The sequence below is a fragment of the Bidens hawaiensis genome, unplaced genomic scaffold (genome assembly GCF_021521415.1).
Source record: "Bidens hawaiensis isolate Kalapana, Puna unplaced genomic scaffold, B.hawaiensis_p1.1 tig00012610_1, whole genome shotgun sequence".
In the NCBI taxonomy this organism is placed as follows: domain Eukaryota; kingdom Viridiplantae; phylum Streptophyta; class Magnoliopsida; order Asterales; family Asteraceae; genus Bidens; species Bidens hawaiensis.
Genome location: NW_027492036.1, coordinates 220,611 through 243,777, shown reverse-complemented (window position 1 = coordinate 243,777; position 23,167 = coordinate 220,611). Strand labels below are relative to the sequence as shown.

The window sequence follows — 23,167 nt, the reverse complement described above, 5'->3', positions numbered from 1 at the left end:
CAGAAAACCTTCTTAAATATTTTCATCAAGTTCTCTAGCCGTGGAAGGGTGCTCAGTAATTGTGCATGGTTAGAGGTACATAGTACTGTTTGTGCCTTGCATCATGGCATGGGTTTACTTGTGCAAAGGCTGTATATAGTCCTGTTTTCTAATATATGACAGGGGTTGCTAGCTATTGTACATGGTAATAGAGACACCACAGTGCCTCATGCCCTATTTTATAAGATGCCAGGGCTTTTACAATTAACAAAACTATATGCATGCAGTTGGTAATTACAAAATTTCATTGCTTATATGTGCTGCTGCAGTTTCCTATTAGCTTCCATGTCCAATTCAGTAGTGAGAAAACAAAATCAAAAATATCAAGATTCGCTAGTATTTGTGGCTTCTCAATATACTATATAGTATATACAATTACCATATTGTGACATTTCATCTTGGATTTACCACACGCGAATAACTATATACACAAACACAATATAGTGAAACAACAGGATGCATGATAGATATCGTGGCGCATGTATCACAAGAAAATATCAAAAATTTTCTATAAAAATAAGTTCATGGTTATTAAATCGTCAAGAATCAGTTTACCTTCACCTTCAACAGATCACTAAGACATAAAATCTCACCAACAAACAATGCAACTGAAACAAATCTAGAATCCAAACAGACTGAAACAAGGTTCTAAACCAGAAAATGTCACCAAGAAATAATGCAAGAATCTACCACATCATCTAACTCTTTATAACAAACAAAACCTAACCTACTAATCATAATTATAACAATACTTACCCCTACCAAAAGCCAATAATAAATACTCCTACCAAACAATACCATGAAAATCACTAACTTTTAACCCTAACCACTACTGTCAACAAACCCTCTAGCTCCTCTTCTTTCGTTTCTTTGAGTTCTTTGACCCGCCCTTCGTAGCCTCTGTTGACTTTCCCTTCCCGCTTTCTGGAGTTTTCACATCATCTGATTCTTTCACGTTTGACGAACTGGTTTTTGCCTTGCTTGGACCGTAGTTATTGGATTTGCTGCCACTTGGAGGCGTTTTACCCTTTGACTTGTTGACCGCCTTCGACTTGGTACCGGCTTTTGGTGTCTCTTCGTCTTCCTTTGACTTTCCAGCTTCTTTGGAGGCGGATTTTGCGCCTGACTTCGACTTGCCAGACGAAGACGCCACACCTCTGTTATTTATTTATTTACACAGTTATCAAATTTGCTCAAGTGGGGTTTATACAACGTATCTGACGAGTGTCAAAAAATAGGGAAGCACACGAAGCCAGAATAACCGAAACGCAACCAGAATAACCGATGTAACCGAACCGAATGAAAAACCAACGGTTTGGTTTTTGTTTTTTAAGAAACAGATTTTCCAGTTCGGTTTTGGTTTAATACAACCATAAACCAAAATAAATAAACTAAAAACCAAACTCAATTAATTGAATCATAATAACCAAACCCAATCAAAACTGACGTTTGGTTTTTTGTTTATTAAAAGATCCAACTTTTCAGTTCGATTTCGGTTCTGCTATAACCATAAACCAGAAAAACAAAACAGAACAAAACCAAACCAAACCCAACCCAACCCAACCCAGTCAAAGCCAACCGTTTGGTTTTATGCTTCATTGAAAAAAAAAGATTTTTCAGTTTGGTATTCCTGTAACCATAAACTGAAAAGTTAAAAGCCAACCATTTGGATAAAATCTCTTTGGCCTTTGCTATAACCATAAACCAAAAAACCAAACCAAACTGTAACTTAAAAGACAGAAAAAGAACAATTTTAAGCAATTTATAAGAAACTAAAAAGTTGTATGGCTGAATAATTTAGGTCCAAAAATGTAATAGTCAATTCATTATTAAATAACAAAAAAAATAGACACAAAATTTCAGGCCCAAACTCACTATTTTAAGTCTTTCCAGCCCAAATGATAAACCCAAAAAAAATAACAAAACCAAACCCATTGAAGAAATCGAACCGTAACTTAAAAAACAGAAAAAACTAATTTTAAGTAACTTTATAAATAGTGTAGCCCAAAAAATTTAGGTCCGCATATGTAATAATTAATTAATAAGTAACTAAAGAGAAACAGATCCATAGTTTCAGGACCAAATTCATTTATTTAGAGTAATATTTTTGACCAAAACTTTCAAGCCCAAATAGCAAAACTGAAAATATTAAAACCGAACCGAATCCATTGTTAAAAAAAACAAACATCAGATTTTGGTTCCATTTGAGACCAAACCGACCCATGCACACCATAGTTATATAAATAAAGAAACAAAAACACACCTTTTGACTGAATCTTTGGCTGTTTCTTGTGACACGGATGGTGCAGAATCTGTTTTTGATCTTTTCTTCCTGTTTCTGCAGCATAACAATCACTTATGTATATGAAACTGCTATAACATTAATAAAGCAAAATACGAAAGTAAAGCGTACGTTGCAGGGGAGGCCTCTTCATTTTCAGCCTCAGAGTTTTGCTCCTCCTGTCAACCAAATCATATCAGCACAAACAATAATAAAAAAAACATTAAGGTGACAACATTTAACACTAATCAACATGCTATAACCTTATCATCTCGTGCAGAAAACTCTTGCAAAATTTCCCATTTTTGTGTTCTTAGATTCAATGTCTCTTCATCCCCATCCACATATGAAACCTGTAAACCACAAAACATGTTTAAAACAATAAAAAGTCACATACGATCATTTGAAATGTAATAAATGACCTTATGCTTCTTTTTAGCAGGATAAAATTTTTCAACGACACCTTCATAATACCTACAAACAACACAATATTTAATGTCAGTAAACAATGTTGAATCCTTAAGCGAAGCTGTACTTACATTTTATCTTCAGGCCACCAAACTTTGACTTTTGTACCAACCAAACTGGCATCATATTTTATAGCATCAGATACCTGAAAAGAATTCATATTCTAACACTTAGAAGTTGATCCAAACTGTATTATAGACTAAAGCTTAATAATATTTACATTATCTTTGACAGCGCTGCGCTTTCGTTTTGCACTAGTCACAGGGGTATCTTTGGAATTTCCCTCCCCTTTAGCTGATTTTGTAACCGACTTTGGAGACGAATCCATCTCCTTCAAACCCAAAAAAAGTCATACTTTTAGATTATTTTCAAAATAAATTAAAAGAAAAGAATTAAAATTTTGAATTACTGACATCATCAGACCCTGAATTTGCTTGCTCTTTTTCTGTAACGTTTTTACCGGTCCCACGTTTTTTTCCAGTATCTTTCTTCTTTGGGCTACTTTTTTTAGCAGAAAGTTTAAGCGGTTTGTTTTCTGAATCACTTTCATCTTCTTCCTCAACTGTAACCTTGCTTTTATCCCCCTTTTTAACCGACAGTTTAAGCGGCTTATCATCTGAATCACTGTCCTCCACTTTTGCATCCGCTTTCTTAGTGGTCTGCTTTGCCTTCTTACCCGATTGTTTTCTTGATTTTGATTTTGACTTTGGCCTTGGTGCTGACTTTTTCAGAGGCTTTGCGTCTGAATCACTAGCAGCTTCATCATCTTCCGACTCGTTTACAGTATCAGAAACTTTAATCTCTTTTGCAATAACCACTTTCTTTCCTGCTGCTTTGGCCCGGCTCGTGCTCTTAACAGCCTCATCATTGGATGGAGAAGCGGTTTCGTCTTCTTGTGGGTCAGGTTTCATTTTATTACTTTCCATTGCTTTTGGTGAAGAAACTTGAGCATCACTATCTTTTTCAGTTTCAGTCAGAATAACCACCTCATTTTCCGTCTCTTTAACATCCTCGTTTTCCGACTCTTTAGCGTCCTCATTTTCTGATTCTTTAATGTCATTATCCTTTTCATTTACCGACTCTTTAACATCACCATCCTTTTTACTTACCGACTCTTTAACATCATTATCTTTTTCTTTTTCATGTTCATTTTCATTTTCGGTTTCACCTTCAACATGAGAGGAATCAGAGGGCTCGGTTTGTGATTTTGCTTTTGCCAGCTTGTCAGTATCTGCTGACTCATCAGTATCCTCCTTAGGTTGTTGACTTATGTCTTCCTCTGGTTTCTTTGGCTCCTGATCAACCGAAGGTTCTTCATTACCGATCTCGTTTACTCCATTACTCATAACAGATTTTGGAGATTTATCCTCAGTATGGCCCACCTCTTCTTCAGGACAAGCATCTTCTTTTACCACCTATTTCACAATTATTTTCAACTTATCAATTTCAGAAATTCAGGATATTATAAATTCATATTAACTGTTTAAAATGTTAAATAACATACTTGTTCCGTCTGTTCTGATGATGCCGTTGTAAGCTTACTCTCATCAGCCTGCTGTGTCTCGTCTACTGATCCTTTCTCCAATTTGATCTCATCAGCCTGAAATAAAGCGTGAAGAAAGAAACAAAAACAATTAACTAAATATACAAATAAAAAGATTGCAACTTGTTAGATAATAAAGAAAATACAAATCATACCGGTTGTATCCCAGAAGTATTTTCATCATTACTTTCAAAAGTAGCAGTTGTGCCTTCACATACTGAAGTCACAACTTTAGTGTACATATCTAAAGATTCACCAAGAGACACAAGAGCAGGTTTAAGATACGGTTTTAGCTTATCAGCAGATTTCAAAAGCACCCCTTCACCTAATTTTCGGGCTGTTGGTGATACCCCCTGTATATAAATATATAAATAAATTTGGTCAAAAAACTGTATGCGAAACAAAAAAGATCCAAACTGGAGGGGGGGGGGGAAACTATAATTCATAAAACTCGTACCTTCTCATCTTTTTTAACACTAGCGAGCAATGGTTTGAGCATCTCCACTGGAATTTCTTCACTTTCTTCTAAAACCAACGCCATTATGTTTTCCATCGATGGAAATACGGAGTCCATATGATAGTCCCTGAAATAAAAAATAATAATAATGATTGCATATTGTTACTTAAAATGAAGAATACATTAGATCAAACGCGTACCTTACTGATTTTAGGAAATGTTCAAACATTTCAATTATCAGCCCGTCACATTCAAGATCAAGCATGATAACACATGATCTGACTTTGGAAACTGTTTCAAGAATTGAAGCTCGTTTGACATACGATCGGCTTGATTGGTCAGCTAAACCCTCAAATGAAGAAACAATTAACTGAAAGACATCCTGTGCATATAAAAAGGAAGTTTAAAATATACATACACATATACATATTTTTCAAATGGTGTGTGTTTATGGTGTACCCTCATTTGGTCATCATCATAGGGTGCATCAGGAGCTGTTATTCTTGTTATTTCACTGATGCAAGAAGCAACTGCAACTTTCACATCAACATCTGAATGCTTTGAAAGTTTATCGTGTATTAACGCCCTCATTGACGGTTTGAGTGCATCGAGCATAGACTTTTTCGGTGACTGGTCAACCTTTGATAAAAGTTTCTCCACTTTCTGAGAAACACAGACAAATAAACCCAACAAGTAGATGTACCAAATGCGAATATAAAATATTCATTTAAGAATATGTACAAAAACTGTCTACAGTTAACTAGTAACAATCATATTCTTAATTACATCTGCATTCACACTACAGTAAATAGTGTGACCAAATGAATCACAAATGCCTGAGTGCAAATTAATAACTAAATTAATAATAATAATATTAATATTTATATATATATTGAAAGGCAAGATGAAAAGTTCTTTCAACTTTGGCCACCAATCTTTTATACTTTTACATGTTGGCCCACAACTTTCGCTCTTTCAAGTTTTGTCACAAAACTTTTAGACGTTTACAAATTGGTCACATAAAACTTTTTCACTTTTAATCACAACACCTTCCCACTTTTAACTTTGGCCACTACCCTTTTAAACGTTCAACTTTGACCACAAAAAATTTTTAGTTTTTTTAAATGCGTTTCTGTAACATTTCATGTATTTCAACGCGCGGGTAATTATAATTTTTTTAATGCAAATATTTATAGTATTCTTAAAATGCTAAACTATACATGTTACACGCATCTTTAACTATAACAAATAACGGGTACGCATGGGTACAAATACTTCGTATAGCACCTATAAATCGTACAACCAGACATGTTACACGCATCTTTACTCAAACCCTATAACCAGTCACCCCACTACCCTATAAATCAAAAATGCAATCTAAATATCAAATTGTTACACATAACCCTAAATTCAGCGCCAAAAATTCAAAACCTTGAGGTCAAATTTCATATTGTAAAATGCATATTAACGAAATTTAAGGAACAAATTAGCCTTTTTCCCCGAACAAAACTCAAAATTAGGGCTTACATAAAAACCAAGGAGTTCGTCAACGCGCAGATAAGTACTATTTCTCAGCGCGCGAGTAATTATTATTTTTTAATGCAAATATTTAGTTATACTATTCTTACAATGCTAAACTAGCATGTTGCACGCATCTTTAACTATAACAACTAACGGTAACGCACAGGTACAAATACTAGTCAACCCACAATTCTTGAAATCATGAACGCAATCTAAATCTTAAATTGTTACACACACTTCTAAATACGGCACCAAAAATTCAAAACCTTGAGGTCAAATTTCATATTATAAAACGCAAATTAACAAAACTTGAGAAACCAATTAGCTTTTTACCCCAAACAGAACTCAAAATTAGGGCCTACATAGAAAACAGGGAGAAGTTCATCAACGCACGGGTAAGTATTATTTTTCAACGAGCGGGTAATTATTTTTTTTATGCAAATATTTAGTTACAGTATTCTTAAAATGCTAAACTAGACATGTTACACGCATCGTTTACTATAACAAACATAGTTGTCAATAGCGAATAGCGGTAAATAGCGACGGGTCACCTATATGCTACGTAGCGAATAGCGGTAAATAGCGACCGCTATTTCATATTTAGCGATAAAGAGGTAGAAAATTTTTAAGCAAATAATTAGGGTTTATATTCACAAAATAAGCTTTTACGATGGAATTTGTGGAACGTGCAGCTGTTTGGTTGATAAACTTGATAAACAAGCCTAAAAAATAGGTTACTACAATTTTCTATATTAAAAAATAAAATTAAAATTAAAAAAAAAACTTAAATACCGCTATATCACGCTAAATAACCAATATTTAGTATATAGCGGCCTATAGCCGCATCGCTACGTAGCGCGCTATAGCGCCCGCTATCACCGCTATTGACAACTATGATAACAAATAACAGTACCGTAACAAACCGAACAAATACTTGTTACTTTTCAGAATGAAACTTTACTCAAACCCTATAACCAGTCACCCCACTAACCTATAAATCAAAAATGCAATCTAAATCTCAAGATGTTACAAATAACCCTAAATTCAGCACCAAAAATTCAAAACCCCGATGTCAAATTTCACATTATAAAATGCAAATTAACGAACTTAAATGAACAAATTAGCCTTTTTCCCAAACAACACTTTTAAATGTTCAACTTTTGCCACAAATTATTTTACATTTTTTAAATACATTTCCATGACATTTCATTTATTTTCAACATGCGTGCAAGTATTACCTTTTTTAACGCAAAATTTTAGTAATAGTGTTCTTGAAATGCTAAACTAGACATGTTACAAGCATAGTTTTACCATAACAACGGTACTGTAACAAACCGAACAAATAGTTTTTATTTCTCAAAATGAAACTTCACTCAAACCCTATAATTAGTCACCCCACTAACCTATAAATCAAATATGCAATCTAAATCTCAAGTTATTACACATTAGACACATTACCCCAAATTCAACTTTGGCCACAACGTTTTTAACCACAAAAAATTTTACTGTTTTTAAATATGTTTGCGTAACTTATCATTTATTTTGAACACGCGGGTAATTATTATTCATTTTAATGCAAATATGTAGTTATAGCATTCTTAAAATGCTAAACTAGACATGTTACACACATCTTTAACTATAAAAAACAATGGTAACGCACGGGCACAAATACCTTTTATTTCTTAAAATGAAACTTTACTCAAACCCTATAACTAGTCACCCCACTAATCTTAGTATAAATCACAAAAGCAATCTAAATCTCAAACTGTTACACATAACCCTAAATTCAGCACCAAAAATTCAAAACCTTGACGTCAAATTTCATATTATAAAATGCAAATTAACAAAATTTAAGAAACAAATTAGCTTTTTTCCCAAACAAAACTCAAAAATTAGGGCTTACATAAACAACGCACGGGTAATTATTTATTTTCAACGCGCAGGTAATTATTATTTTTAATGCAAATATTTAGTAATACTATTCCTAAAATGATAAACTAGGCATGTTACACATATCGTTAACTATAACAAATAACGGTAACGAGCGGATACAAATACTTGCTATTTCTCAAAGTGAAACTTTACTCGAACCATATAACCAGTCACCCCACTAATCTATAAATCAAAATGCAATCTAAAGACCAAGAATTCAAAACCTTGAGGTCAAATTTCACATCACAAAACACAAATTACCAAATTTAAGAAACAAAATAGCTTTTTTCTGAAAATTAGGGCTTACATCAAGAACAGACAACAGTTCATCAACGGTATCCGGAGGATGCAATAACTGCTTCCCAGTTTCCTTGACCTGTTGTTCCAACTCAGCCTCTGTAGACGCCATCTTCAATTTCGAAACCCTAACAAAAATTAGCGTTAATTCAACTCATCTGCTCGAACCATTCAAAACCCACAAAAATTAAACGAAATCTGACATGGGTTTGTAAAAAAGGTTGGAAATTTATAGAAATCTTGAAAAGAAACTGAAGAATCTAAGACTAATATTGTTACAATGAAGAGAGTGTTTGATTGTGAGTCTAGAGAGAGAAAACCCAGAAACGCATCTGGAAGAGAGAGAGAGAGAGAGAGAGAGAGAGAGAGAGAGATAGGGTACCAGTAGATAGATGGATGGATAGATTCAGAGGGTGGAATTGTATGTGAGTGTGTATGTGTGTGTGAGTCAAATTTGAAGAGACTGAGAGAATTGAGGAAATCTATATGGAACAAGTACGCAGATTTGAGCTTTTTTCTGGGATTTTTTATTTTTATAAAATACTAGATTTCATCCCCGTATTACGGGTTTGTTTTATATTATTCGTTTTTAATTTTTATATATGTATATTTGAATTTGAATTTTATTTATTGTAAGAAAATAATTAATATACTTAAGGTTTGATGATAAAATGGTTTCACAAATAAATGATATGTTATAATCCGGTTTAAAAGCTATCTGGGTTTTGTGATACCCATTACCCGTTTATTTTCTTTATTATAAAATTGTTTCTTAATTATAAATAATATCTTTTTTTAAATAAAATTGAAAATTAATTTTTAGTATATTCCTATTTTATAGGATTTTCATATCAAATATTTTATGAGATTATTTTTAATATAATGAGATGTTATAACCAGTTTAAGAGTTATTTGGGTTTGGTAAGACCTTTACCCGTGAATTCGGGTCAAATACGTGAGAAACCTTCATTTACCACTATAAAGTAAAATCCAGAGAGGGTTTTAGGTGCGCATTCCATGGAAATTTGGTGAAAGTGAGAACATGGGAAGCGAAATTAAAAAAAATGCTTATGAATTTTTTTATTTTTGAATTATATGTTAAACCTGGCTAGGTAGGTGATCGATGTAATCAATTTTTTAGTAGAGTTGTGCTTCTCTTACTGAATAATATGATTGAATTATATAGGATAATATGATTGAATTATATAGGTTGTGAATCCGAGCTTCTCGTTAGCGCTAAATTAATATCTTCTGTGTATTTTTTTTTGGAAAGTGAATACGGTGCTATGAGACGTATAACCTTACACTTAAAACCAATCAAAACTACGTAGTTTTAATTAAAAATCCCATATTTAATTAAAATCCGTTCCATATTTACAAAAATTCCATAATTACTGGTCGTCCATTTTTTGTGCTATATAAGATGTTTGTTTGTCAAATCTTTTTATTATAATGTTTATTATAATGTTTGGCAGTATTTAAAAATAAATAAAGTTTTTGCAGGTTTTTAAAGATGGAATTTTAATGTTTTTATTGATTAAATTTGATTTCCATTTATTTTAATTGATGTATTATCTAATCGTTGTGAATATGAGGTTTTTTGTGTATTTATTATATAAAGAGTAAAGTGTCATTTTCGTCCTTATGGTTTGACAAATAATGCGAATTTAGTTCAAAAAATTTATTTTTTGCATATAGACCCTCCACGTTTCCCAATTATTGCCAATTACATCCAAATCACTAACTCCATTAAATTGAATCGTTAACTTAGAGGTAGACATGTCTTTTCATTCTTTCTTTATTACATAAGTATAGTACCAAAATCGTCCCTGAAGTTTTGTCACATTTGCTAATTTCGTCCAAAAAATATTTTTTTTTCGCAATTAGACCCTCGATATTTCCTAACTGTTGCCAATTTTGTTCAATTTGTTAACTCGGTCTAAATTTAATGTTAACTCACGGGTGTTACTGTCCTTTTACATATTTGTTTACATTGTTATTATTATTGCGTTGAGCTAAACCCCTTATATGACTAAAAATAAAGAAGAATAAACAAACGGATAATATATTGGATTCAAACATAGGAATCGTGAAATGTTATAATATGTTAGGGACGAGCAAAATCGGTACCGGTACCGAACCGTTACCGGTACCGAAATCGGTACCGATTTGGTACCGTCGGTACCAAGGTTCTAAGTTTTTGGGACCGGTACGGTATCGGTATTTCCCAATTTTTACCTCAAATATCAATACCGTCCTGGTACCGAACCGAACATTTTGGTACCGGTACCAAACATTTGCGATTTTCGGGATCAGGATTTTCGATACTGGTACCGGTCGGTGCCGGTACGGTACCGAGCTCATCCCTAATATATGTCATCAAACAAACACACAATAACAATAATGTAAACAAACATGTAAAATGATAGTAACACATATAAGTTAACGTTGAATTTAGACCGAATTAACAATTTGGACGAAATTGGCAACGGTTGGGAAAAATCGAGGGTCTACTTGCGAAAAAAAAATATTTTTGGACCAAATTCGCAAATATGACCAAACCTCATGGACGATTTTGGCACTTTACTCATATAATAAAGAAATAGTGAAAAGACATGTCTACATGACTTAATGATTAAATTTAACGAGGTTAGTGATTTGGATGTAATTGGCAAGAATTGAGAAACGTGGAGGGTCCATATGCAAAAAATAAACTTTTTGAACTAAATTCGCATTATTTGCCAAACCACAAGGACAAAAATGACACTTTACTCTTATATAAATATGCTTTCATTGATTTATTCCTGAACTATTATATAAATAATATCATTTTCTTTTTAAATTGGATATTAAATTTTAGTATATCACTATTTTATAGGATTTTCATATCAAATAATTGGTAAGATTAATATTTAATTTAATGAGATGTTATAACCCGTTTAAGAGCTATCTAGTTTTGGTAAGACCTATACCCATGAATTTGGGTTAAATCAATGAGAGAACTCCATTTAAAAATCAAGCAATCTGGTGGCTTCCATAAAGGGGGGGAGCAACCACATCGCGACACGTAGAATTTTAAGGTCTTTGTTTATATTATTATTATTTTTATTATCTGCAATTTCCTAAAGTTTGGATCCTATTGCAACCTATTTTATATCATTTTCACAAAAATGGCACTCTTATGGGATAGCTGAATTTAAACTTTCTTTGACTCAGTAATCTGGATGCACTTTGATTGTGTAGCTCGAACATAACGTGTGTAACTCATTATATAAGCGGGTCATAAACTCGTTGGTAGTTGATCTTATATGTTAAAGTGATTGTAAACAGGTTGGTAGGTTGATCTTATAAGTTATCTTTTAATTTTTATTCTATTTTAAAATAGGTTGATGGGTTTAAGCTTGGTGTGTTGGAAAATTTAAACCCGACCAAATCTGTTTGGTAAAGCAGTGTAACATCCCGGATTTTTCGTATTTGTTTAAACCGATTCGAGAATGCAATTCGGATCTTTTGAACTGATTAAAACTTGTATTTAACTTGGTTTAACTTATTTTATAATTCCATAACTTTCAATCATGCCAAATAATCCTTAGAAACCTTTTAAATCGCTTAAAACGGCTAAAAATCGCATTTTCAGAAACTACAGGGACTAATTTTGTCAATTCTTTCCTATTTTCGATTAAATTAACGAAACTTAAACTCTAAGAAATGTTATAGCTGGTCCAATTTCGTTTTCTTGATGTCCAAGACAAATTTTGTTAGTTATTGTACTAGATTTTCTCATTAAATAGCTTATTTTGTTTTCTAATTTGTTTTTAGCATCCAAATCGTTTATTTTTTACATAAATCGAGTAAATTAAGGTCCAAGAAAAGGATTATAACTAAAATACAAGTCCATATTTATAAATTACTGATCATGCACGAAATCTACAACTTATTTCATTGATTTGGTCATTAATATCGTATTTAGTTACTTAAACGAGCAAATCTTCCATATATGGTTCGTTTTTTATATTCTTATATAAACAAGACTCATAATCTCTGCCACAAACTTTACCTAAACCCTAAGAAGCATTCTCAGCCGTCACCCTTCTCTATGCCTCATAAAATCCTTCGGTTTTTGCATTATTGTTGAAGATACAAGCTTGTTCGTTTGACTTTGCTTACGTGTGGACCTTTGACTCGTCGTTTCTGTTGATTCTTTCACTTTCCGGGTAAGTTGTAAACATAGAAATCATTCATATATATATATATTCCCTAGTCAATAACCTTCAATCAATTTCGGTGGTTGAAGGGTGTTGACTAGTCAAATCGTTTAAAACTCGTTAAAGGACAAAATAGTCAACTAGTTTGACTTAACGTTTTCTCATACTTCTGGTCGGATTCAACATTTGGCCAAGAAGATTTTTATTCTCTTAACGAAATTTTAAGGCTACTGACTAAAACCCGACTTCCGACTCGCTGTTCGGATTCTGGTCAGTATCAGCTCGCTTAAATCTTAACAAACATAACTTGAATTCTAAACGTCCGTTTGGATTGATTACAGCGGCAACGAGTTCGTTTTTATTTATATTATCATATACTAAAATCTCAGATTCTGAATAGTTCATATCATTTGACATGTAGTGGACGACTCGCTTATTCATTAACTCGCTTAATCGTGTTTATATTTGTTTGTCATTAATCTAAGGTGAGTTTATCATTCCCTATTTTACCAACTTTTCTAAACATTTTGGGTACATATGCGTACCTATCCATATTTTATACTATCATATATATATATACATATTCTAATAAAGTAAAATAAATGTGGACACTTTTCATGTTTTGTTAATTCTCACAATTTTTTCCCTCCAAAACTAATATACCCTAATATATGTAATAAATCAATAATTATTCACTTACCCTTTACACTATATTTATATAATATCTATATATTTTTATAAATATAAATATTAACATATTATTTTACTATATATTTTAAAATACTTGGTGAATTCCAAAAATCAACAACAATTCATGTTTCTCAAATAAAAATTGTTTTGGGGGTTTTTTTTTTGTGGAACTTAACATTATTTTTTCCTTCAATTGTGATCAGAACGTTGTATAGGAAGCATGTCATGCAAAACTATGCTCAAATGAAACAAAATATTCACAAAATTGAATGTGTTAACATATTATTTTTTATGTTGTCATTATGACAAAGTCGAGAAGACCTCTGAAACTTATCAAAATCTTTTTCATGGTATAGCTCAGAAAAACATAGTTTTTGAAGAACATCAATTGTTACAATTTAATATTCTACTTTCCTTTGATGTATAGTAAATTGATAAATATATCAATAAAGGTAACGCTACTTTTGTATTTAGGCTGAGTGGTTAGAACTACTATCGTATGAGAAGTCTTATTTCCGAAATTGGTTCATAACCAAAATTCTTTCAATTATACATATATGATACCGAGAATGAATTTTTCAATAGAAAGAAGCATTATCGGGTACGTTTTTGCACGAGCATTTTTTTATTAAGTTCGTTTAAAAAAATCCTTTTGTGATATAAATAAAGTATATTTATGTATACACTATATAGATACAAGCATAGATGTAATACATTTTTTTTCATATACGTTATGTAATTATTTGTATTACTTATAATTTTATAATTTGAATTATCCCGTGTGTGACACGGGCTCTAAAACTAGTATATATATATATATCAAACAAATGCATACGTGTAATTGTGAGTGACTTAATCAAATATACTTGTTACATGCTTACTTGTATTAATATTCATTCATTCATATATTCGGAGGGGTCCATCATACTCCCATGTATTGGGTTCTCATTATTATTGACTAACGCCCGATTTGCTTGGCAACAGTCTTATTATTATTTGTTCATGGTTTGATTCATTTACCGCATTTATCATGTTTTTCTTTTATTTATTATATTAACATTATTTTATTGCAAAACTGGTGATAAACTCACCCATGTTTTCTACGCATATGCATGTTGCTATTGATTTGAAGTTGAAGTATGGACACGTAGAACAACCTTAGGGTTTTAATGAAGACAAACATGAATTTTATTTTATATATATATTTATTTGAATTGTTTTGTTATATTTGTATATTGTGTGTACATTTGAAATAAAATAATTAAGTAGATATTGTCATTTATATTTATGATAGTATCTTCGAGCTATGAGTAATCGGATCACGCCCCGGCATTTTCGTCTTAGGTTGTGGTGTGACAAGCAGGGCAAATATGTCAACGCGGACACAACTTGTTTATTAGAGAGGCTTAAAATGAAAACCCAAATTTTTTTTGTTTTTTTGTAGTCTTCACCTTTTTTATAGGTAATGGTTCTGTTTGTGTGTCAAATGGGTTTCGTTGGCATGTTGAAAGTTCGAACCTAACAGTCTAACACAAGCCTGAGAATCATGTCAGATCTAACATTTTCATAGAACAACAAACCAAACATGCAAGTCGGTTGAGCCGACTAGTGTGACCAGTCTAACGGTTATTTTTCGACGATTTAACGATTTAAACCAAACATTACTTCAAAATATTTATTTACATTAATTAAAATAAATTAAAGTGAGGTAGATGAATACTATGTAATACATATAGTATTCCAAAAATAATATACGAATAATAAAAAATATTCCAAAAATAAGAAAAAATATATGAATAATAAAAGTTAAAACGGTCAAACCAAATGACTTGTTAATACCCTAATGATATGCAATCACGTGTGTTATATTTCGGGAATATAAGTCGAAAGAAGGTCAATCTAATTTCTTATTTGTGGGTCGAAATCAATAAACAGCCAAACACGAATATCACATCATATCATATTTTAAATCTTAACATGAAACCCCTAAAAAACAAGCAAAAATTACATAAGCTATTACATTTCAAAGATAAGTTTCAAGGTTTACTAGCCTAGGTATTTGAAAGGGATTTTGGTCATCATGTTGATTTTATTGGTCACTCCTTATGAACCATCCAAACAAATTTGGACTTTTTACGTGGTTTCATCACAATTTTGACTTTTAATTATGACTTTGTGTGAACCTATAATTACGGGAGTCATGTTTGAATTCATATCTTTAACAAGATTTTCAGGTTTTCGTATGATGTTTGAGTTTGTGTAAATTTTCATGCTTTATCTGGTTCTACCCATCAAACAATAAACAGCAAACAAGAGTAAACAATTCTGAAATTTTGTTAAAAGTATAAATTAAAAAATTAAATAAAGTTGAAAGATTAAATTAGCTATTTAGTTGACGTGACAAGTGGAGCTAAAGTTGTTTAAAATGCATAAAACCTTTTCTAAGTCAAACCTATTTTAAACCTATTTTGTTGATAATAATATCTTTGTATTCATACTTAAATCAAACATTTATAACTTAAAAATACTTCTTTTTTTTTTCATATAATTTCAGCTGATAAATGTAACTAGCAAAAAAGAAAAATTTGTTTTCTCCATACTCATTATTTTTTAGTCTTTTAAATTAGTAATTCAAATAAAAACATTATTAAACATGTAGAATCACCACCACATAACATTCACCATGACACATTTAATTAGCTTCAATTTATGATGCTATCAAGGATTGAATTTACATGCTTCAATTTAAAGAGAAGTAAAATCTAATTCCTCATTTTCTTCAATTTGTGATGTCATCAAGGATTGTGCTTACATGCTTCATACTAACTCTACATTTGTATCAGAAATTTAAGATTGAACTTGTCAAATTGGTGCATATTTCATACACTCTAACATAGTCATTAACTTTTCTTGAAACACAATGAATTTCTAATCAATTTCTAAGCAAAAGATCTCTTCTTCTGACCTCATAAGCCAAATTGATCATACAAAATTGCTTTCTTTACAACCGTGAATCCTAATTCAACATTACAAATCCTTATAATGGGTAACACCGGTTCAAATTATTGTTTCCATGCTATTCTCCTATCCGAATTTACATTATCAAGCAAAATAGGCCTGAAAGTCAAAAACTGATCATACCTTAAAGAATGAATGCATATTTCAAACTTTTATAATTAATAGGGTTTACCTGAAGAATATGTCTTTTTTAGTCTATAGAAGGTGACACAAATAGATTAATCTTTAGTGCTGCATTATTCTAACTTTTCACCATGTAGCTATAGAGCATATTATATAACTTTTTAAAGCTACAATTATCAATTTGCCCATGTTCATCATTTGACATTATGATGCTATGAGCTTTAGTCAACAAGAATCCATCATTTTATCATCACTGGATTTTGTTTTAGTTGAGTTAATTAATGGACCAACATGCAAAGGAAGGAGTAATTAATTTGCTCACACAAATCTTTTAGGGTACTCGGGCAAATGCTGTTGAAACTGAACTGGCCTATTCCCACCTAATGAATCTAACACTTTCATCTTTGGTTTGCTTCACTATCGGAATGCATGCGGAGTGGAAGCCGATTTTGATACACTCACACGATCAAAATCAGGTATGGTAGTCACCGAAATTTGAAAGCGATTGAGGTACCATAAAAATACAAAAACATATAGTCTTGGTACATTAGATTCTATTAGTCTTGGTACATAACAAGTTATAATAAGGATGGTTAAAGAAGGATAAACTCAACAAGTGATCTTTGTCTTGGCGCTTTTTTTTAGGACCAAATGCCTACGAGCGCCTCACGCTTTTAACAAGAAGATACCAATACAGGAATACCATAAAAAAGCGTGTATGCTCTTAACGTGTGTACCAATGTCATAAATTATCTGAATTAGTCAAACAGAGTACCATAAAGAGTGATTTTATTACTGTTTTCAATCGACAGAAGCACAAGCTCTACCTCCTGCACCATCATGTTTAACTGAGTATCGCATTCATTCTAATTGTTCAAAATTGTTATTAATTCCCCTTTCTCATTAAAATCCAACGTGTATAAATACTATACTTTAACCTAATCTAAATTAGGATGAGATTACATATTCAAATTGCAAATATCCTAACTTATAGGATATGTTTGAGCATATACGCTAATATTATGGTACCCTTGGAGTCTATACAGGAGGTTCTCGGATGCTTATACAGTGCTTGAAATCATTAAATTAGATGAGAGGTAATCCCTTGGTGAGAATGTTGGCGATATGATGTAGAGAAAGTACATGTATGGGTCGAACTTCTCACAGGGCTACCTTTTCACGGTCGAAATGGATATCTGACTTAATGTGCATGCTAGGTGCGTTGGGTTCGGACTGGATTGCAAAACAAGTAAACGACATTGATATTGTCACAATATACCAATGCAACATGAGTGGGAGAATGATGAAGTTCAGGCATAAGGCTATGTAACCACTAACCTGCATGTTCCAAAAATATTGGCGACCCCGCGCCGTTTGGCCTTGACACTTAAACGCGACATACGTTAGAATTAAATAAACATTATTAGGTTTAAAGACTTCATATTATTATTATTATTATTATTATTATTATTTTTTTTGTGACAGATATAATTTAGGTTATATTAAGAATGTTAGGGTTTGCATATAATAAGTCACGAGAATACATAACCGTTATCAAACGATTACTCCTCAACCGTCGCAACCCTTCATTCACTTCTGTATATATGTGAACGCATTTGTAAACCTTGATTGTTACCAAGATTAATCCAACGATAGATTAATCCACTTGTGTATTCTTTCAATTTGTACTTATCAATTTTGTTTCTTTGTTAATCGTGCATCTGATTGCCAACATCTGGTATCAGAGTCCGGTTTTCAATTCAAGCAATTCACTCAATTCACATCCAGTTGGCATTTAGTTAAAGAGAAATGGGCCATGGAAACAACCAGATGATACAAGGAACGAATGAACACAAGGATGTATGATAGACGGCTTTGCTACTACAACCGTGAACCCGATCACTTGATACATTGATGCAAATCAAAAGAAAATGATGAAGCGTCCATGTTGATTCGACAAACAATTGATGCAGGAAAGATGCTCCCGCAAGAAAGTGACGAATATGCGAAAGAGTGCATGGTTGAAGGCACCGTTCACGACCCATGGAGCGATATTTGGTACGTGAATTCAAGACTGCACAACCATTTTGTGGGTACTCTTAACCACTTTCGTAAGATTAGAAGATAGTTTGTGGTCAAATCAAAACTGGAGAAAAACAAGTTTGTTTTTATTCACAGGATTGGGGAAGTTAGAATTATACTAGACGAAAATCAAATTATTTTACCTAGTGTTTTTTATTCCCCCTGATTTAAAAACAAGAATGCTAAGACACCCACTGTTGATGAAAGGGTTAGTGCAAATAATCTGATAAATGAATTAGATGTCCATGGTGAATATGCTGCATTTAAAGAAGGTTATCTCGATTCATATTTTAATGATTTGATGCTTAGTCAACATAATACAAAGCTCTAGAAAAATGACACGATGATAATGGAATTCGAATTCAATACTTTGGATGATTGTGTTAATTTTCTGGATCTCATTGATGTCACCACTGAAGTTTGGGAACACCGAAATACATTCAAGGTTAAATTCTTACAAATGCTAGATTGGTTCATACACTTTATTTTATGATTCTTGATCGACCCATTCCACCACCATGTGAAAAAAATAAAAGGGTGGAACTTTTCGATCTTTATCTTTTTGTTAAAATTGAAAACAATCACAAAAGGGCCACAGAATTCAATCTATGGGCAGTAATTGCAAAAGATCTCCGTCTTGATTATATTGACACTCGTTTGGTACAGATCCTATATGCTCAATATTTGGATGCTCTTGAATGTAATTATGAAAAACTTAAAGTTCAGAGGGCAAGAAGAATGGCAAATCTAGATATAGCACAAGAAAATATTTATACAGAAATAGAGGATGGGCACAAGGCAGAAGACTAGTATGCACTTTTATCTTGGAGGCGATTGGAATGTAGTAAAGAGGCTAATAAAGAGAAGAAAATCTGACTTTGGAAAAGCTGCAGCTGTTGTTGAAGAAGCCCATAGGAGCATGCCCAAGATTTCTCTTAAACTCAATAATGTTTAAGGGGGCATATTAGAATTAAATAAACATTTTTTGGTTTAAAGACATAATATTATATTTGCATTGTTATTACTTGTGACAGAATATAATATTTATTTAGTCTAGATTAAGAATGTTAGTGTTTGCATATAATAAGTCACGAGAATACATAGCCGTTATCAAACAGTTACTCGTCAACCTTTGCAGCCCTTCATTCACTTCTTCATATATATGAACGCATTGTGAACCTTGATTGCTACCAAGATTAATCCAATGATAGATTAATGCACTTGTGTATTCTTTTAATTTGCGCTTAACAATTTCATTTCTTTGTTAATCGTGCATCTGATTGCCAACAAGATGTAAAGAGGCATGTATCGGTACATTCGGTCCAATCCACATTGGTATAAGACAACAATGAGGAGACCGATGAGCGTGTGAGATGTGGTACATTCGGTCCAATCCGCATTGGTATAAGACAACAATGAGGAGACTGATGAGCGTGTGAGATGTAGTCCGTGAGTTATCATGCCATTGATATACTCTAAAATTCACCTTAGTGCATTCAAATGAGCGGTCCAAGGTGCATGCACCTGCATGCAAATTTGTTGAACTGCATAGCATATGTCTGGGCGGGTAAAGGTAAGCTACTAAAGCACTCATACGCTTTCAATACGAGCATCTGAAAAGATGTGTCGTTTCTTGATTTCTTAAAATACCTATGTGCGAAAAGAAGATGATCATGACTGCGTACTTGGAGAAAATTAGAATAAAATTCATGAAATCTCTTTGGATACGAAGTTGGAAATTTCCACCGCCACTAGTTGGAATTATGTGAGGCCAACCTACTTCTCCTGCTTCTATTATTTCACATTTTACCCGTCGTAATTTACAACTTACAAATTAAAGAAAATTATCTTTGTTTAGTATTTTTATTGTATTTTACCCATCTAATACATGGGTTTCTAACAACTAGTATATATATATATTGTACTTGATTTGTACAATTAAGGAGAAGATCCTATAAGACAATGTGTACTCGTTTCTTAACACATACTACATATCAAAGCACTATTGTTTTGATCCGGAGGACTAGAACCCACATCATCTTCCATTTCTAACACCATACAGTAAGTGGGCCATGCAGATTGCATTTAGAGCCCAATAACACAACTGCAAATTCCTGGGTCTAAGAGAGAGAAGCCCACACTTGGAGATGTCAACCAAGATGGTGAAATATAAGTTCAATCAAAAACTTCTAATGTGGGTTGGGTCATTTACCATCAAACACCACTTCGTTTGTTTACATAATTAAAATCACACCTTAGGTAAGTATATTGGTGATTAAAATGACATACTAAAAAGGTATATCTCGAATGATCTCTAAGAGAGATGAAGCACTTTTATGTATATAGTTGGAACACATGGTATAAAACTATGTATACTGGTTTAACTAAAAAGTGAAAATCGATTGTCACTGTCACGTATGCACTGGGATTCTTACTAACTTTTCTCACGAAATGCGTAATGGTTAAACTAAAAACACAATAATTATTAATTTTTTTATCTTATTATAAAAATGTTAGTTGAGTGGTTTGATTGGTTGGAAAACAAAAGGACCATACTATGGATGCATGAGAACGTACGTTGAAGGATATGTGTTAGAAATTCATGAGAACACGTTGAAGGAGAAACATGCGTGATACGTGCTTAGAAAGGAGAGACGTTATGTTGCTGTATAAACATAAATTGGTACACTAAAATGCTAAACTTCTAATGTGGGTTATGTGAATTGCATATACATTGTTGCCGAGCTCCTTTAGTTTACTTCCGAGTCGAGAATTAGAACTAATGTTGATAAGGCTAGAGAAATATTAATAAAGTCTATTTATACATTAAAGTTGGCATTGTCTAATATAAAGTCATTATAAATACATCGAAAAGGATGTGGGTATTTTCATTTTCTAGAACAAGAAATAAAATAGCAAATAAATATGAAGTTGTAATTAGCTTATGGTTTGACAACTAACAACTAACGTGACAACTTAACCTATTACTCTGTTGGAGCATCTAGAATGGTATATGCGTTTTATTTCCAAACACCTACGCATCATCACAATCTTACCACATTCTCACCTCTCTTCTCTCTCCCCCCCCCCCCCCCCCCTGCATGAGTTGCAAACACCTTACAAACTTTCCATTGACGATGCTCTTAGAGCCAAGTTTTTCTTTAGAATTGCATTAGAGTATATATACGTACTAGTCTTCAAGTTACACTGTACTTTGTATTATATAATATTATGTTATAAAGTAAATTATAAAATGGTAATATGATAAAAGTGAGGTGAAAACATAAAACTAAACTCAAATAACTTATTTTAAGGACTATTGTAAAAACCAACCACTTCATATACTTTAGCCAATACATGGTACGAGTAAATTATTGATCCTCATGAAAGCTATTGGGGGGGCTCAACAATGATGCTACAAAGCAAAGTAAAAGAACAAGTAGAGATGGACATTTCCACGTGCCAGTGACGTTCTTGATAGGGTCCTTCAATTATATATATCATAAATACATAAATAGACATGCATACACATATGATTCACTCATAACGATTTGTGACGCGATTTGAAACATGACATAAACCTGGTATAAAATAAATTAGGTTTTTCAGGTGATCAATTAAATTTATTTAACAAGAGCAATGTATATGTCTAACTCATTTGAAAAAACAGGCGGTGTTCATGTTGTGCTAACAAAACAGGAGAGCTACCCGTTAAATTAGAATACATGTGTGCTAAATAAAACATATATCTTATAATTTTAATCTGTCAACTCATTTAACTTCTTTACAACACGTTTAATCAATCTACAATATCAGTACAACGCATCATCCATCAACCTATTTGACTTGTTTACGTAAACTCGCCTGCTGCCAAACCTGTTTTATGATTATTCAAAAATGAAAAGTAATTATAATAAAATGGTGAACATCACGGGTGCCAATTACAAGATGGCAATTAGAAGGTCCCGCCCAGTGTTTTAAACACCGGTTTAAACCGGCCGACTGAACCGGTTAAACTGGATTTCGCACAGCAAGCCGGTGTTTTGAGCCCGGTATTTTTGGCCGGTTTGCTAGAACATCGTACTGGTGGTTTTTTCTAAAATACCGGTTTCTACCGGCAAACCGATTTTAAGTCCCAGAAATTTTTTATATTTGCAGCCCATATTTTATCAAAATTACTTTTAACCCAACAATTAACATTAAACGTGTAAACTTTAGGACTATTTTTTTAAATTGAGTGCTTTAGAATTATTTTATTTTAATATAGATTAACTTTTGGATTATTTTTTGTTATGGAATAATTTACTTTTAGGTTATTTTTGGAGTTGAAGTTGCACTTATAGAAAATTATAAGGTAAACTATTTAACCGGTTGAACCTCCTGGTATAACTCGGTTCAACCGGTTGTACCATTTTTAAGCCCAATCCGGTACAAGTAAAAAACCGGTTTTTAAAACATTGGTCCCACCAGCAATTTTACTTTTTTCCTTTTATAGTCCTAAATATCGTTAC

At 32.6% G+C, this 23,167-nt stretch overlaps 1 protein-coding gene across 1 annotated transcript; it reads right to left on the bottom strand.

Moving 5' to 3' along the window:
- Nucleotides 1–879: 879 nt before the first annotated feature.
- Nucleotides 880–8,650, bottom strand: LOC143541542 (uncharacterized). Its single transcript, XM_077034343.1, has 14 exons — nt 8,549–8,650; nt 5,248–5,451; nt 4,989–5,170; nt 4,789–4,915; nt 4,487–4,684; nt 4,293–4,388; nt 3,202–4,203; nt 3,009–3,119; nt 2,860–2,933; nt 2,743–2,794; nt 2,584–2,673; nt 2,453–2,499; nt 2,303–2,377; nt 880–1,196 (listed from the first exon to the last, which is right to left on the bottom strand). The coding sequence occupies exons 1-14, from the start codon at nt 8,648–8,650 to the stop codon at nt 887–889; spliced, it is 2,670 nt and encodes an 889-aa protein (XP_076890458.1). The 3' UTR covers nt 880–886.
- Between the last annotated feature and the right edge of the window lie 14,517 nt (nt 8,651–23,167).

Excerpts from the sequence above, each read along its gene's own strand:
- LOC143541542 (XM_077034343.1), bottom strand. The coding sequence starts at position 8,650 with ATGGCGTCTACAGAGGCTGAGTTGGAACAACAGGTCAAGGAAACTGGG. Across the intron at positions 2,934-3,008 it reads GCAGCGCTGTCAAAGATAAT|GTATCTGATGCTATAAAATA; the intron begins GTAAATATTATT and ends AATTCTTTTCAG. Across the intron at positions 1,197-2,302 it reads GCCAAAGATTCAGTCAAAAG|AGGTGTGGCGTCTTCGTCTG; the intron begins GTGTGTTTTTGT and ends AATAAATAACAG.